This window comes from Ornithorhynchus anatinus, chromosome 7 (genome assembly GCF_004115215.2).
Source record: "Ornithorhynchus anatinus isolate Pmale09 chromosome 7, mOrnAna1.pri.v4, whole genome shotgun sequence".
NCBI lineage: Eukaryota > Metazoa > Chordata > Mammalia > Monotremata > Ornithorhynchidae > Ornithorhynchus > Ornithorhynchus anatinus.
In genome coordinates, this window is record NC_041734.1 from 68,213,719 (window position 1) to 68,231,352 (window position 17,634).

At 52.2% G+C, this 17,634-nt stretch overlaps 1 protein-coding gene across 2 annotated transcripts in view; it reads left to right on the plus strand.

The window, feature by feature from the left end:
• The first annotated feature begins 289 nt into the window (after positions 1–289).
• The window catches only part of UHRF1BP1 (UHRF1 binding protein 1), a 57,729-nt gene continuing 40,384 nt past the window's right edge, over positions 290–17,634 (plus strand). For both annotated transcript variants that reach the window (XR_005660160.1, XM_029068737.2), the window contains exon 1: positions 290–401. Coding sequence is in view for 1 of the 2 variants with exons in the window: in XM_029068737.2 (XP_028924570.1) it covers positions 358–401 (44 nt within the window). In the remaining variant the exon portion in view is untranslated. The remainder of the gene's footprint in view (positions 402–17,634) is intronic.

A 17,634-nucleotide genomic window follows, 5' to 3' on the forward strand; every position in this document is an offset into this window, starting at 1 on the left:
GCGCTTCTCCGGGCGGCCGCCGGGGGGCGCCGGCGCGCAGGCGCCTCGATGGGGCGGAGGGGCCTCGTCCCGCGCCTCGCTCAGCGGCCGCCGCAAGGGTGGCTGGGATCGTGGAGGACCGGGAGCCAAGGGGGCGGGGACAAGACCCGGAGCCGGAGCCGGAGCCGGAGCCGGAGCCCGCAGCCCGGAGCCCGGAGCCCGGATTGCGGAGCCGGAGCCGCAGCCGGGCCCAGGAGCAGCGGCCGGGCCGGGGGGCAGGGGGGCAGGGGGGCAGGGGGGCAGAGGGGCAGGAGAGCAGGGGGGCAGGGGCACAGGCGGATCTTCTGCAGGCGCCCCGCCTCCAAGCCCGGAGCGGGCATGGCCGGCCTCATCAAGAAGCAGATCCTCAAGCACTTGTCCCGGTGAGAGCGCGGGGCCCGCACCCCCCACCCCCGACCCCCCGACCCCCCGACCCCCCGACCCCCCACCCTCGCGCTGACTTGGCTGTTGCCGTTGAGGCCTCGGGCCTCCCCCCCCCTTCCCTCCCCTCCGCCCCGCGCTCGGCCGCCTCCTTTCCCGGCCCCTGCCCAGACCCCCAACACCCCAACCCCCGCAGACCCCCAACATCCTCGACCCCCAGACCCTCAACACCCCCAGACCCCAACATCCCCGACCCCCAGACCCCCGACACCCCTGACACCCCCAGACCCCAACATCCCGACCCCCAGACCCTCAACACCCCAGACCCCAACATCCCCGACCCCAACACCCCTGACACCCGCAGATCCCCAACACTCCAACCTCTCACCGGCCCGGAGACCCCTGGCCTCCCCCTTCCCATCCCCCCCCGTCCTCCGACCCCAGGGTCCTCCCCCCCTCCCCTGTCCTCTGCCCCCAGGGTCCTTCCCCGCTCCCCGTCCTCTGCCCCCAGGGTCCTTCCCCCCTCCTCTGTCCTCTGACCTCGGGGTCCTTCCCCCCTCCCCGTCTTCTGACCCCGGGGTCCTTCCCCCCCTCCCCTGCCCTCTGCCCCCGGGATCCTTCCCCCCTCCCCTGTCCTCTGACCTCAGGGTCCTTCCCCCCTCCCCTGTCCTCTGACCTCAGGGTCCTTCCCCCCTCCTCTGCCCTCTGCCCCCAGGGTGCTTCCCCTCCCTCCCTCCTCTGCACCCTCCCTCTCTCCTCTGCTTTCCCAGTCCCGTTCTCCCCCACTTCCCTGGTCCTCGGACTTCGGACTCCGGTCTCCCCCACCTCTCCTGCCTCATCACCCACCAGGTCCTGGCATCCCTCCTTCCCTGCCCCTCAGCCCCCAGCCTCCCCTCTTTACCGTCCCCCATGTCCTCACCTCCTCCCCTTCCCTGCCCCCCAGCCCTCAGCCTCCCCGCTTTGCCAGCCCTCAGCCCCCAGCCTCCCCTCTTGACCGTCCCCCGTGTCCTGCCGTCCTCTCCTTCCCTGCCCCTCAGCCCCCAGCCTCCCCGCTTTGCCATCCCCCAGGCCCCAGCCCTCCCCGCTTTACCGTCTCCCAGGTCCTGACCTCCTCCCCTTCGCCAGCCCCCAGCCTCCCCTCTTGACCGTCCCCCAGGTCCTGACCTCCTCTCCTTCCCTGCCCCTCAGCCCCCAGCCTCCACGCTTTGCCATCCCCCAGGTCCCAGCCTCCCCGCTTCGCCATCCTCCAGTCCCCGGCCCCCCTCTGTACTGTCCCCCAAAGCCTGGCCTCTCCCTTTGCTGCCCCTTGGGTCCCGGCCACCCTTGCCCTCTCCGCCACCGTCCCCCGAGCCCGGCCTTCCCCTTAGGCCTCCCTGCTTTGCTGCCCTCAGGGCCTGGCCACCCCTGCGCCGCCCCCACCCCCCCAACCAAGGCCCGGCCTTCCCCTTCTGCCGCCCCCCGGGTCCCAGGGACGCCTTCTGATCTCCTCTTGCCCCGGCCTCCCCCCTTCACTACCCCCCAGGTCCCGGTCGCCCCTCGAGGCCCGGCTCACCCCTTCGCCGGTCCCTTTCGACGCCCCTCAGAACCCGTCCTTCCCCTTTTGCCTCCCCTCGGGCCCCGGAGCACCCTTAAAGCACCTCTTCATGCCTCAGAGACTCCCTTCACGGCCCCCCGGAGCCCGGCCTCCCCTCTTCTCCACCCCTCAGGCCTCAGAGACCTCCTTCACGGTCCCTCGGGGCCTGGACTCCCCCCTCGGTTGCCACTCGGGCCACGGGGATCCACTTCATTGCCCTTTGGGCCCCGGTCTCCCCTCTCTGCCATTGCCCGGTGCCCAGTCTCCCCCATCCACTGCCCCTCAGGGCCCAGGGTTCCCCTTCATTGCTTGTGCTACAACTCCCACCTCGTCACCTGTCTGCCCCATAGGCTCCAGTCGCCTCACATCAGCTCTTCCTGGGCAGGGCCCGTGACTGTCTATGGTTGCATTGTCCTCTCCCAAGAGCTCACAACAGTGCTCTGCCCACGATAAGCGCTTAGTAAATAGGATTGAATGAATGAATCACCCTCCCTCGGGCCCCAGCCTCCTTTCTCACCTCCCTCAATCCTCAGCCTCGCCCTCTCAGGTTCCAGCTCCACCTCAACCCCCTTCAGGTATTGTCCCCGCGTCTGTTACCCCCTTGGCCTTAGATTTCTCTCCCTCCGACTCCCCCCTCCCCTACAGACCTCTACTTTCTTCGCTCTTTGGATCCTGGTCTCCTCCCACCCTTCTTTTCAAATATTTGACACCTCTGAGGCCGATGCCTCCTCCCCAACAACGGCGGCCTGGTGGGATCGGAACCCATTTCTTTTGGCTCTCAGGCCTGTGCTCTTTGCGCTAGGACCCACTGCTTCCAAGCATCAAGCTGGGAACAACCGCTGCCCGGTAGACTCCTTGTCCCACAGGTTTATCCTTTAGGCCGACTCCCAGAGTCTCTGGCTTTTTTGTTGCATCATTCCCACTCTTCTCCTAGTCTCCTTGCCCCTGTTGCTGCTCTCCTCCCAGTTATCCTGGTGCCAGGGGCTGTTGGGAGGTGGGTTTTATGGAACAGGGGGCAGCTGAACAATTTTCAAGCTTATGAAAAGAGCTGGCCAAGTCCTGTGCTTGTTGGGGTTTTTTTGCAGTCCTTCGTTAGACAATGGTTGGACCTCGGGGGAATGTGTCTACCAACTTTGCTATATTGTAGTAAAAATAATAATGGTACTTGTTAAGCGCGTATTATGTGTCAAGCACTGTTCTAGACGCTGGGGTGGAGGTAGGATAAACAGGTCGGTCCCAGTCCCCAACCACACGATGTAGGCGGGAGTGGGGTTTTTAATCCCCACTTTACAGATGAGGAAACTGAAGCCCAGAGAAGTGAAGTGACTTGCCCTAGGTCATACACGGCAGACCAGTGGCGGAGCCGAGATTAGAACCCAGGTCCTCTGGCTTCCAGGCCCGTGCTCCTTCCCTCCCCGACCCACAGCACTTGTGTATATATGTACATGTTTATTATTCTATTTATTTTACTAATGATGTTTATAGATCTATAATTCTGTTTATTTATATCGATGCTACTGATGCCCGTTTACTTGTTTTGAAGCCCGTCTCCCCCCTTCTAGGCCGAGAGCCCGTTGTTGGGCAGGGATGGTCTCTATCCGCTGCTCAACTGTACTTTCCAAGCGCTTAGTGCAGTGCTCTGCACACAGTAAGCGCTCAGTAGATACGATTGAATGAATTAGGCCATGCTACTTCCACATAGTGCTCTCCCAAGCGCTTAGTACGTGCTCTGCACATAGTAAGTGCTCAATAAAGGTGAGAGCCCGACCTGATCGGCTCATATTTAGCCCAGCACTTAGTACTGTGCCTGGTCCATAGCAAGCACGTAATTTATATCATAAGGAAGAAATAAAATAAAGCCCCCTCTCCCTCGTTCCTGGTTGTGGCGGTGATGAGGTAGGGTGTTGAGAGGGTTCCATTCAGGGCCAACGATCCTGGTCAGCGCGTGAGTTCATTTTGTAGATTTTCATCTAAAAACGTTTGGATGTCATCTTTCGAACCATAAAATAATAATAATTATGGTATTTGTTAAGTGTTACGTCATGCGCTGTTCAAGGTTCTGGGGTTAATGCTGGTTAATCGGGTCAGACCCAGGCCCTGTCCCACGTGAGGCTCACAGCCTGAGTAGGAAGGAGAGAACAGGTATTAAATCCCCATTTTAATACCTACATTAAAGCCAACCTGTCTACCCCGTGCATTTATCTGGATTATCTTTTTAGGTGTAAGGAATGGGGAAACAACTATTGGAATGGGATAGAAAAGCAGGGCTGAGGAAAGCGGGCGAACAATTCAAGAACCAGACTGTAAGCACGTCTTTAAACCGGAAACTCGTCGCGTGCGGGGAATGGGTCTTCCAACTCTTGTATTGTCCTCTCCCAAGCGTTTAGTACAGAGCTCTGCACAGAGTAAGTGCTCATCAGATACCATTGATTGGTAAACCAGGCCGGGACAAAATTTGTCCCACAGAATTGGAGAACGTGGTGGGGCTTTGCAGTCTGGATAATGCCAATGGCTGAATGTCTAACTAAGTCTGTCATTTAATCGGAGGCAGGTAGGGAATGAGAACCAGAATGAGAGAGACACAGACAGAGGCCGTGTATTGTCTGCAAGCGATAATTAAAAAAAAACATAATTGGATCAAGGGTTGGAGGCTTTCAGATTGCCTTAAATGGGTGAGACCTAAAGCCAGGGCCTTTCTCGTTTTCCAGTCTCTCAGTTTTTGAAATCTTATTATTTCCTAAATTTCGAACTTTTCCGGTTAAAGTAAAACCATATATTAAAACCCCTTTGACATTTAGCGCGCGTTACCAAGAATTGTTCTCGTGGGGTAGCTTTATGTAATTGGACTCCGAATTATTTATATTAGTGAGATTCTAAGTCTCTCGAGTAGAAAACTAAATTGGCTAGTTTAGCGTTTTTGATACTTCCAGATTTTGGTTCTCATCCTTGTTGCCTGTAAATTTGAAAGTGTTAGGTACAAATGTTTCAATTCCAAGCTCATATTGCAGTTTTTAAAATCAAGAGGATGATGGTGTCTGGGTGAGATGATTCTTTTTTTTTTTAAATGGTATTTGCCGAGCGCTTACTACGTGCCGGGCACTGTTCTAAGCGCTGGATTTGATACCCACTTTCAAATCTTATGATTACGATGCTTACTGTTATCGAGTGCTGTGGAGTTGGGATTTCTGGCCGTAAAGCAAAAGTCGTTCGCTGTCGATTCTGATGGGTTTCCTTCCGTACATCCCCGAATAAGGTCATTTACTCTGCTCTGGAATTTTAAGATCCCATTGGCCGGGCCCCAGCAATCCTGACACCAAAGATTGAGCGACTCTTTTCTTTCAGTACTTTGGAAACGATCTCTGTTTCTCAAAGCGATTCATCACAATTATCGGAGAGGCTGACTGGCGTAAATGCCACTTCATTTTATGTTTAATAGAAAGGCATTTTAAGCAAACTTCCAAGTGTCCCTTTGCACTCTGCAGTGCAGGGTGAAAGTAATATGCCAAAGTCTGAGGCACCAGGCTTAGTTCCTTCATTCAGTCGTATTTATTGAGCGCTTACCGGGTGCAAAGCACTGCACTAAGCGCTTGGGAGAGTCCAATATAACAATAAATAGACACATTCCCTGCCCACAACGAGCTTACAGTCTAGAACGGGGAAATCCTAACAACAGGGAGAACCTGCCACAAAATTTTGAGGAGCATAAGAGCGGTCACCCTATTTCCTTCTCCAGAGGTGGTTCCCCTTGAGTCTCTCTTTCATAATGTTGTTGTTATTATTATAATTTTGATTACTATTATTGTACTCCTTAAGCAGTTACAATGGGACAAACACTGTTCTAAGTGCTGGGGTAGATACAAGTCAATCAAGTTGGACCTAGTCCCAGTCCCACGTGGGGCTCACAGTCTTAATCCCCATTTTACAGATGAGGGAACTGAGGCACAGAGAAATTAATAATATTGATGGTATTTGTTAAGATCTTACTATGCGGCAAGCACTGTTCTAAGCGCTGGGGTAGATACAAGGTAATGAGGTTGTCCCACGTGGGGCTCACAGTCTTCATCCCCATTTTACAGGTGAGGGAACTGAGGCACAGAAAAGTGGTTTGCCCAAGGTCACGCAGCAGATGTGTGGCAGAGCCAGGATTAGAACCCAGGTCCCTTGACTCCCGTGCTCTTTCCACTCACTAGGCCGTGCTGCTTTTTAATGAATTTCAATCAATCAGTCGATCAGTGCTATTAATTGAGCACTTTCTATGTGGAGAGCACTGGAGAGCTCTTGGGAGAGTACAATACAACAGAATTAGCAGACCCATTCCCTGCCCGCAAGGAGTTTAGCCTCCAACTCACTGCCTAGAAATTAAAATTATCGACCCAAAAGGTCTCTGATAATGATTATTCATTCAATAGTATTTATTGAGCGCTTACTATGTGCAGAGCACTTTACTAAGCGCTTGTGTCCATCTCCCCTTCTAGACTGTAAGCTTATTACGTGCAGGGAACGTGTCTACCAACTCTTTTATATGGCACTCCCCCAAGGGCTGAGTACAGTGCTTTGCACACAGCGCTCAATAAATAGCATCGATTGATTGACCGAGAGTTAATGGGAAGCCCTGCCTCCACAAGGGCCGGCAAAGTTAAGATCCAAAGGTCTTTTCCACCAGAAAATGCAGGAAAGGGGAAACCACGGCCTGACCAGAGGAGAAAATGGCCCAGATTTCCAACTGCAGAGCTGAGCCTCCTCAAAGATTTGCATCTAAAAATCCAGGCTTTTGTTTGCGAGAGCTGAGGGAATTATTGAAAACCAAAATACGTCCAGCAGTTGATGGGGCATTCAGTGGTGAGAATCAGTCAATCAGTCAACGGTAATGATTGAGCGCTTACTATGTGCAGAGCACTGTACTAAGCGGTTGGGAAGGTATAATATGACGGAATTAGCGGACACATTCCCTGCCCTTATGGAGCTTCCAGTCTAGAGGAGTTCATGAATTTCCTTAGCGTAATTATGTCTGTTGGGCCCCAGAAATAGTTCCAGACCCTCCCGAACATAAGGCGTTTCAAGTGACGAGAGATCGACTTCGAAATTTCTACCCTGCTTTAAATTAATAACAGGTGGCTTTCGCTTTTTACCACGCCTTCTCCTTTTGCCACTGTCTCCGGGCGCCTGCGTAGAAATGAGAGGTGGGGACTCGCCCAGGACCCCTGGGGAAATACGGAAATAGGCGTCAAAAGGCACGACGTGGGTGGGGGGAGAAGGGAAAGTTAAAAGAGAGCGGGAGATGTTATCGAATCGCCAGGCAGAGTCACGGGGAGCATATGATGTTCATCCCACCCTCCGCCCCACGGCACTTATTTACGTATCCGTAATTTATTTATTGAAGTCTGTCTTCCTCTTTCACCTGTCAGCCCCTTGACGGCAGGAAGCGTGTAGCCATTCTGTTACATTGTACTCTGCCAAGCGTGAATGAATGAATTTAGTGCGGTGCTCTGCACCCAGGCGCTCAGCAAATACCACTGATTTATACACCACTAGCAGACGTGACCATCGTACATCCGATGAAATGGAAGTTGGCTGCCCAGTTATGAATCCTCTCTGAATATGATAGATCGCTCATCTGTATTTGACTTTTTAATTTTTATTTATTTTCCGGTATTTGTTCATTCAGTCGTATTTGTTGAGCACTTACCGTGTAGAGAGGACTGTACTAAGCGCTTGGAATGTACAATTTGGCAACAGAGACAATCCCTGCCCAACAATGTGCTCACAGTCTAGACGGGGGAGATTAAGCGCTTTTTATGTGTCAAACACTGTTCTAAACGCTGAGGTAGACACAGGTATGTTGGGTTGGACACGGTCCCTGTCCCGCATGGGGCTCACAGCCCGAGGAGGAGAGAGAACTGGAGAACCGAGGCCCAGAGAAGTTACGTGACTTGCCCGAGGTCACACAGCAAGCATTTGGCCCAGCTGGGATTCGAATCCAGGCCCTCTGACTCCCAAGACCACACTCTTTCCCCATTTTGCCTGCTGTGTGACCTTGGACAAGTCACTTCACTTCTCTGTGTCTCCGTTACCTCATCTGTAAAACGGGGATTAAGTCCTCCTCCCTCCATCTTAGACTGTGAGCCTTACGTGATTCGGAGACCGTGTCCAACCTGATGATCTTGTATCTACTCCGGCATCTAGTACAGTTCTTGGTACATAGTAAGCGCTTAACAAGTACCGCAAAAAAAAAATAACCCAAAAAACCACCGAGAGTTCACTGAGGAAGTTCCCTTTCAGGATCAGATGTATCACATGAATTTATCACATGGGCCTGTAAGAAGGTCTTTCTGGTTTTTCGTCTGCATTCCCCGATCGATTTAACTCTTGTCTGTGGATCTGTGCCCTTCTTTTAAGTTAAGAACTTCCGAAGATCACTTTCAGTCAGGAATTACAGGAGGACCAAGTCCAACCGGGCTCGATGTTATCACGTTACGTGAGGAATGAGCGAATGCCTCTCTTACTCACAAAAAATTTCCATCAATTCGAGAATGAGCATTGCGGCAGAGTCTGGTGCCATCGATTTCACCCATCAATCAAGCAGTTCATCGAAGAGTCCGGTGCCGTCGATTTCACCCATCAATCAATCAATTCATCAGTAAATCAGAGAATTTATTGAGCGCTTACTATGTACTAAGCGCTTGGGAGAGTACGACTGAGTGGGTTGATAGGTTCCTGGCCCACAACAAGCTTAGAAGGGGATTAAGCCATTCAAATAAATTGTTGGTATGTATATAAATGATGGAGGGCTGAAGGCAGAGTGAATGTCGAGCGCTTAAAGAATACAGATTTTAAGCCATAGGTGACGCGGAAGGGAGAAGGAGTGGAGGGAAAATGAGGTCTTAGACAGGGAAAGCCTCTTGAAGGAGATGTGATTTTACTAAGGTTTTGAAGGTGGGGAGATGGTGGTCTTCCGTATCTCGGAGGAGGGAGTTCCCGGCCAGAGGGAGGATGCGGGTGAGGGTTCGGCAGCCAGAAAGGTGAGGAACAGTGAGTAGTTTGGCGTTAAAGAAGCAGCGGGGCTTAGTGGAAAGAGCCCGGGCTTGGGAGTCAGAGGTCGTGGGTTCTAATCCCGGCTCCGCCGCTTATCAGCCGCGAGACTGTGGGCAAGTCACTTAACCTCTCTTCGCCTCAGTTACCTCGTCTGTGAAATGGGAATGAAGACCACAAGCCCCACGTGGGGCAACCTGATCGCCGTGTATCTACCCCAGCGCTTAGAACAGTGCTTGGCCCATAGTAAGCGCTTAACAAATACCCAAATCGTCATCGTTAGAGGAGCAAAGTGAGGGGGCTAAGTTGTAGTAGGAAATCGGGGAGATAAGGTAGAAATGAGGCAAGCTGATTGAGTGCTCCCCCCCAGCTGAGGGTGAGGAGTTTCTTTTTGATGCGGAGGTGGATGGGCAACCATCGGAGGTTCTTGAGGAGTGGGGAACATGCACTGGAATGGTTTTTTAAGAAAATCGATCCCGGCAGCAGAGTGAAGTACGGATGGGAGAGAGATGTGTCCAAACCGATTAGCTTGTATTTACCCTGGCATTTAGTACCAGTGCCTGGCACAGAATAAGCGCTTAACAAATACCATAAAAAAAGGGTGGGGGGGGGAGGCAGGAGGCAGGAAGGTCAGCGAGGAGGCTGATGCAATAATCAAGGTGGGTTAGGATAAGTGCTTGGATTTAACGTGGCAGAGGTCTGGATGGAGAGGAAAGGACAGACTTTTAGTTAGGCCGTGAAGGCTGAACTGACAGAATTTGGTGGCAGATTGAATGCGGGGGTTGAATGAGATGAGTCGAGGACAAGGCCAACATTACGGGCTTTGCGAGACGGGGAGGAAGGTGATGTTTTCTACAGTGATGGGAAAAACAGCGGGGAGGAGAGGGTTTGGATGGGAAGGTAAGGAGTTGTGTCTTGGATGCGTTAAAGGTGAGGTGCCAGCGGGTCACCCAACTAGAGATGGCCTGAAGTCAGGTGGTAGTGCGAGACTGAAGAGTAAGGGAGAAGTAGATTTGGAGAGGTCGATTTCATCACTGCAAGTAGAAATAATAATAATAATGTTGGTATTTGTTAAGCGCTTACTCTGTGCAGAGCACTGTTCTAAGCGCTGGGGGAGATACAGGGTAATCAGGTTGTCCCACGTGAGGCTCCCAGTCTTCATCCCCATTTTCCAGCTGAGGGAATTGAGGCACAGAGAAGTGAAATGACTTGCCCAAGGTCACACAGCTGACAAGTGGCAGAGCCGGGATTCAAACCCATGATCTCTGACTCCCAAGCCTGAGCTCTTTCCACTGAGCCACGCTGCTCCTCATCTCATCTTTGCAAGTATGGATAGATTGAGAATCATTTTGAGGCAGGATGTGGAAAAGTTGGTGATTTATTTCTCCAAGTATATCACTTTTTCTGCCCCCAGCCTTTCTTGGCAAGAGGCTTGCAAAATACTTCTCTGTTTGGGTTTGGTTTTGTTCATATTGAGGCAAACTAATTTTGATTCCAAGCAATATCGTGGCAGGGTTGAAATTTGCAAATTAACAGTGTGTTGGCTGTGTTGATGCACGACCCCTCAATCAATGGTATTTACTGAGCGCTTACTGTGTGCAGAGCACCGTACTAAGCACCGGGGAGACTACAGCATAACAGAACAACGAGCTTCCAGTCTGAGACCAAAGGGGGTATTTCTCTCTAGGTTAGAGCAGGCCCAAAGCACTGCTGATCCGTGATCCTCGACGGTCCAGAATCGGTTCCTCATTATACTAGCTGGGCATCCCTATTTCCTTCTCTTTCAGAGAAATGGAAGTTCCTCTTTGAGATTTCGTTCCCCCAAAGTTTACGTGAGCAGCTACCGAGATGAGCAGTCGGTCCCTCTCAGCACGTGGGAGGCAAACTCACGGAGAGAGCCCGGCCGAAGTTCCGCTTGGCCCTGGAGGACCAGAGGTCCAGGATGTGAGCGTGGCCTGGTAGAGAGAGCCCGGGCCCGAGAGTCAGAAGGACCTGGGTTCTCATCCCGGCTCCGCCGCTTTTCCGCTGGATGATCTTGGCTGAGTCACTTCACTTCTCTGTGCCTCAGTTCCCTCATCTGTACAATGGGGATGAAGACTGTGAGCCCCACGTGGGACATGGACTGTGTCCAAACTTTCATTCATTCATTCAATAGTATTTATTGAGCGCTTACTATGTGCAGAGCACTGTACTAAGCACTTGGAATCAACAAGTCGGCAACAGATAGAGACAGTCCCTGCCGTTCGACGGGCTCACGGTCTAATCGGGGGAGACGGACAGACGAGAACGATGGCGATAAATAGAGTCGAGGGGAAGAACGTCTCGTAAAAACCGATGGCGACTAAATAGAATCGAGGCGATGTACATCTCGTTAACAAAATAAATAGGGTGATGAAGATATATTCAGTTGAGCAGACGAATACAGTGCTGAGGGGATGGGAATGGAGAGGGGGAGGAGCAGAGGGAAATGGGGCAAAAGAGGGTTTAGCTGCGAAGAGGTGAAGGGGGGGTGGTAGAGGGAGTAAAGGGAGAAGGGGAGCTCAGTCTGGGAAGGCCTCTCGGAGGAGGTGAGTTTTAAGTAGGGTTTTGAAGAGGGGAAGAGAATCAGTTTGGCGGAGGTGAGGAGGGAGGGCGTTCCGGGACCGCGGGAGGACGCGGCCCGGGGGTCGACGGCGGGACGGGCGAGACCGAGGGACGGCGAGGAGGTGGGCGGCGGAGGAGCGGAGCGTGCGGGGCGGGCGGGAGAAAGAGAGAAGGGAGGAGAGGTAGGAAGGGGCGAGGTGACGTAGAGCCTCGAAGCCGAGAGTGAGGAGTTTCTGTTTGGAGCGGAGGTCGATAGGCAACCACTGGAGTCGTTTAAGAAGGGGAGTGACATGCCCAGATCGTTTCCGCGGGAAGATGAGCCGGGCGGCGGAGTGAAGAATAGACCGGAGCGGGGCGAGAGAGGAGGAAGGGAGGTCAGAGAGAAGGCCGACACAGTAGTCTAGCCGGGAAATAACGAGAGCCCGTAGCAGTAAGGTAGCCGTTTGGGTGGAGAGGAAAGGGCGGATCTTGGCGATATTGTAGAGGTGAAACCGGCAGGTCTCGGTAACGGATAGGATGCGCGGGGTGAACGAGAGAGACGAGTCAAGGATGACACCGAGGTCGCGGGCCCGAGAGACGGGAAGGATGGTCGTGCCATCCACGGTGATAGAGAAGTCCGGGAGAGGACCGGGTTCGGGAGGGAAGATGAGGAGCTCAGTCTCGCTCATGTTGAGTTTTAGGTGGCGGGCCGACATCCAGGTGGAGACGTCCCGGAGGCGGGAGGAGATGCGAGCCGGAAGGGAGGGGAAGAGGACAGGGGCGGAGATGTAGATCTGCGTGTCATCAGCGTAGAGCTGGGATCTATCCCAGTGCCCGGCACAGAGTAAGCACTTAACAAGTACCATAAAACAAAAAAGAAAGGTGCTGGCTCGGTGGCACGATGAATAGAAATATTTCCTGCCTCCTTCTATCTTGTATCCACACGGAGAGACCTGCTGCAACATCAGTGGATAGATAAGCGCACGGACCCGCGAGTCAGAAGGACCTGGGTTCTCATCCTGGCTCCGCCGCTTGTCCGCTGGGTGACCCTGGCCAAGTCTTTTCACTTCTCTGTGCCTCAGTTCCCTCATCTGTGCAATGGGGATGAAGACTGTGAGCCCCACGTGGGACAGGGACTGGGTCCAACCCATTTAGCTTGTATCTTCCTGTGTGCTTCGTCCAATGCCTAGCACACAGTAAACGCTTAACGAATATTATTAAAAAAAGAAGAAGAAAGGGACTGGCTTGGTTGCACGATGATTTAGGAATATTTCCTGTTCTCATCTATCTTGTATCCAGTCGACTAAGCCTCCTGCAGCATCAGAGGTCCAGGGTCTCTCTGAACACCGGGGAGACCCTTCCCCACGAGTCATCCTGAGATTTAGGACATTTAGAACAGGAGCGGGATTTAGAACATTTCCAAGGTCGTGGCCAAGTTACTCAGGGTGGCTTTGGCCGGAAGTGATGAGAAAGCCAGAAATCTGCCCTCCCTGACGAACTTTTACCTAATTTTAACTCTTGGCATTTTTGACTTGTTGAGTTTTTATCAGTTGCCTGTTGTTCTGATTGCTTTTTTCATTGACTCTCCAGGTTAGAGGCTGTCTCTGAAGCAAATCTCATGTAATACTAACCCCATTACTTAGCACACTCTTTTTCAAAGCACACTGTGAGTGCTTAACGAATGTTAATCGTGGTTATGATAATTTCGTGGTAGTCAAGTGGTCTGTTTTTTTTTAAAAAAGGCTTCTGCCTTGCTTTTTAAGGTATAATACTAATAAAATATAATACCTGCTAAATGCTTGCTATATGATAAATATTTTAAGTTCTGCGGTAGATATAAGTGAATCAGGATGGACACGATCCCTGTCCTACATGGAGGGAAAACAGGTTTTAATCCCCATTTTACAGCTGAGAAAACAGGGAAGCGAGGGGACTTGCCCAAGATCACACAGCAGAAAAGCAGCATGCTCTAGTGGGTAGAGCACGGCCCTGGGAATCAGAAAGACCTGGCTTCTCATCCTGGTTCCATCACTCGTTTGCTGTGTGACCTTGGACGAGCCACTTCACTTCTCTGGTCCTCGGTTACCTCATCTGTCAGATGGGGATTAAGACCGTGAGTCCCATATGTGTCCAACCTAATTAACTTGTGTCTACGCAAGCGCTCAGTATAGGGCCTGACCCGTAGCAAACGTTTAATAAATTACATTAAAAAAGAAAAAGGCGGGTAACTGACCGAGGCAGGATTGGAACCCAGGGCCGTGCTTTTTCTAGTGGGCCATGCTGCTTCTCTTCCCCGTTGAAACTCAGACGTAGACATCCCACCTCGGGCACTGTACCGTGGGGTGGAAACAAGCAAATTGGGTTGGACACAGTCTCTGTCCCACGTGGGGCTCACGGTCTCAATCCCCATTTTCCAAATGAGGTAACCGAGGCACAGAGAGTGAAGTGACTTGCTCAGGGTCCCCCAGCAGACAAATGGCGGAGGTGGAATTGGAACCCGTGACCTTTGGACTCCCAGGTCCGTGCTCCGTCCGCCGCGCCATTGTGTTTGAGGCCTTCGGTTTCCTCGGAGAGTCTAATCGGAACCGACTGGAGTATGTATTGCCTCCTGCCGCTTTAGGGTTTGGAGCCTTCCCAGGAGTGTTACCTCCCCTCCCCCCCCACCCCGCAGCTCTCCACAATCCCAGCGGTCCCAGTTATGGATAACGCTCTCTCCCCCAAGCTGCTTAATTAATCTTCCTTCCTTAGTCTGGCCGCTGTTTTATCCAGATGACTTCCTTCTGCCAGGCGGAAAGCCGCATCAATTCATTCAGTAGTATTTATTGAGCGCTTACTATGTGCAGAGCACTGGACTGTGCGCTTGGAATGGACAGTTCGGCAACAGATAGAGACCATCCCTGCCCAACGACGGGCTGACGGTCTAAACGGGGGAGACAGACAGCAAAGCAAGACAAAAACGAGACAAGATAAATAGAATCAAGGAGATATACACCGCATTAACAAAATAAATAGGGTAATAATAATATATACAAATGTGCACAGTGCCGAGGGGAAGGGGGAAGAGCTGACGGTGCGGGGGAGGGGAGGAGGAGCAGAGGGAAAAGGGGGATGCAGTCCATCAGTGGTATTTATTGAGCGCTTACTCCGTGCAGAGTGCTTGGAAGAGAACCCTAGGCTTATTCTAGACTGTAAGCTCGCCGCGGAGAGGGAACGTATCTCCTGATTCTCTTGTATCGTACTCTCCCAAGCGCTCAGTCCAGTGTTCTGCAAATAGTAAGCGCTTAATAAATACCGTTTATCGAGTGATTGGTTGATACACTACAACAGAGTTGGTAGCGGATAGGGCATGGGCCTGTGTTTTAATCCCGGCTCTACTCCATGTCTGCTGTGTGACCTTGGGTAAATCACTTCTCCATGCCTCAGTTACCTCGTCTGTAAAATGGGGATTAAGAGTGTGAGCCCCACGTGGGGCCGAGACCGCGTCCATCCCGATTGACTTGTATCCACCCCAGCGCTTAGAGCAGTGCTTGGCGCATAGTGATCGCTTAACAAGTACCGTGATGATTATCAGTCACATTTCTGTCCCAAAATAGACGGGACAAGCTCGCCAGTGGAATAGGAATGAGCGCCAAATGGGAGGAGTCTGTTAGAGCCACTTAAGTATCTTGTTTCCGAAAAGGAGAGATGAAGAGCAGAATGAGCAGCAGGGTGGATGGGCGGAGAGAGCACGGGCCTGGGAGTCAGAAGACCTGGATTCTAATCTCAGCTCTGCCAGCTGCTTGCTGGGTGACCTTGGGCCAGTCACTTAGCTTCTCCGGGCCTCAGTTTCATTATAAAAATAATAATGATAATCATGGTATTTGCTAAGCGCTTACTATGAAATAATAATAATAATTTTGGTATTTGTTAAACACTTACTATGTGCCAAGCACTGTTCTAATCGCTGGGTAGATACAAGGTGATCAGGTTGTCCCACGTGGGACTCACAGTCTGAATCCCCATTTTCCAGGTGAGGTAACTGAGGCCCAGAGAAGTGAAGCGACTTGAAGTGAAGTCACACAGCTGACAAGTGGCAGAGCGGGGATTAGAACCCACGACCTCCGACTCCTCAGCCCGTGCTCTTTCCACTGAGCCACGCTGCTTCTCAGCACTGTGCTAAGCGCTGGGGTAGATACAAGATAATCAGGTTGTCCCATCTGGGGGCTCACACTCTTCATTCCCATTTTCCAGATGAGGTAAATGAGGCCCAGAGAAGTGAAGTGACTTGTCCAAGGTCACACAGCTGACAAGTGGCAGAGCCGGGATGAGAACCTACGCCCTCTGACTCTCAAGCCCGGGCTCTTTCCACTCAGCCACGCTGTTTCCCCCCGCTTCTACAGGGAAGCAGCGTGGCTCAGTGGAAAGAGCACGGGCTTGGGAGTCAGAGGTCATGAGTTCGAATCCCAGCTCTGCCAGTTGTCAGCTGTGTGACTGTGGGCAAGTCACTTCTCTGGGCCTCAGTGACCTCATCTGTCAAATGGGGATTAACTGTGAGCCTCACGTGGGACGACCTGATGACCCTGTATCTCCCCCAGCGCTTACAACAGTGCTCGGCACATAGGAAGCGCTTAACAAATACCAACATTATTATTATTATTATTAACTTTAAAATGGGAACCTGCCTCTCCGACTGTGAGCTCCGTGTGGGACAGGGACTGTGTCCGACCTAATCAACTCGTCCCCTCCCCAGCACTTACAACAATGTTTGGCACACGGTAAGCGCTTAACAAATACCGTGGAAACAAGTGAGCGGTGCTCCAGCTTTGGCCGTGAAAGAGCTGTTTTAAGTTCGATTGAGCTCCCACCACGTGCTAGGGATTCTGTATTGCTCACCTATCTGGATCCTACCGTTTAGATGCCTCTTGCTCTTTCTATTCTTCTAGCGAAACGCCCCGGCACGTATGTGGGGGGCTAAAACAGGACCCTTCCTACATCGGAGACCGAGAAGCCCCTCGACTCGACGGACGGATAGCTGTCGGAAACTCTGGCCTCTTTTTTCTTTTCCTTACAGTGTTTGTTAAGCACGCATTACGTGTCCAACGCTGTTCTAAGCGCTGGGGAGGGTACGGGTTGGTTAGGTTGGCCCCAGTCCCTGTCCCGCATGGAGCTCACAGTCTGAGCAGCGGGGCGAACAGGTCGCCCACTCGTCCACCCTGCTTCTCATTCTGCTCTTCATCTCTCCTTTTCGGAAACAAGACACTTCGGTGGCTCTGACAGTCTCCTCCCATCTGGGGCTCATTCCTATTCCGTTCGCGAACTTGTCCCATCTATTCTGGGCCGGGAATGCGGCCAGTGATAATCATGTTACTTGTTAAGTGATCACTATGCGCCGAGCACTCTGCCAAGCACTGGGGTAGATACAAATCAATCGGGTCGGACGCGGTCTCTGTCCCACATGGGGCTCACGCTCTCAATCCTTTGCCCGGTTGGCCTAGTTAGGGAAAGGGCGAGGGTGACGTGAGGATCCCGGGGAAAGGAATGATTCTGCTAGAGTGAGGAAAGGCTATTCTGAGGTCGGGGACTAGAAAACTCAGGTTATAAAACCCTGCACCCAGAAAACACTCAATAAATACGATTGAGTGAGTGAATGAATGAATTCTTTGGCACGAGGATCGGGGCATTTTTCTGTACAATGGGCATAAAGCACAATTTTACCCAATGGCTGGTGCCATCTTCATTTAAGAACCCGAGTTGATGAGGGCCTAGTCAGGAGAGGCCTCTTGGGAGAAGTGTGGACTCTTTTTTATATGGTATTTGTTATGCGCTTATCCAGTGCCAGACACTGTACTAAGCACTGGGGTACGTAATAATGTTGGTATTTGTTAAGCGCTTACTGTGTACAGGGCACAGTTCTAAGCGCTGGGGGAGATACAGGGTCATCGGGTTGTCCCACGTAGGGCTCACAGTCTTCATCCCCATTTTACAGATGAGGTAACAGAGAAGTGAAGTGACTTGCCCACAGTCACACAGCTGCCAAGTGGTGGAGCCTGGCTTCGAACCCATGACCTCTGACTCCCAAGCCTATGCTCTTT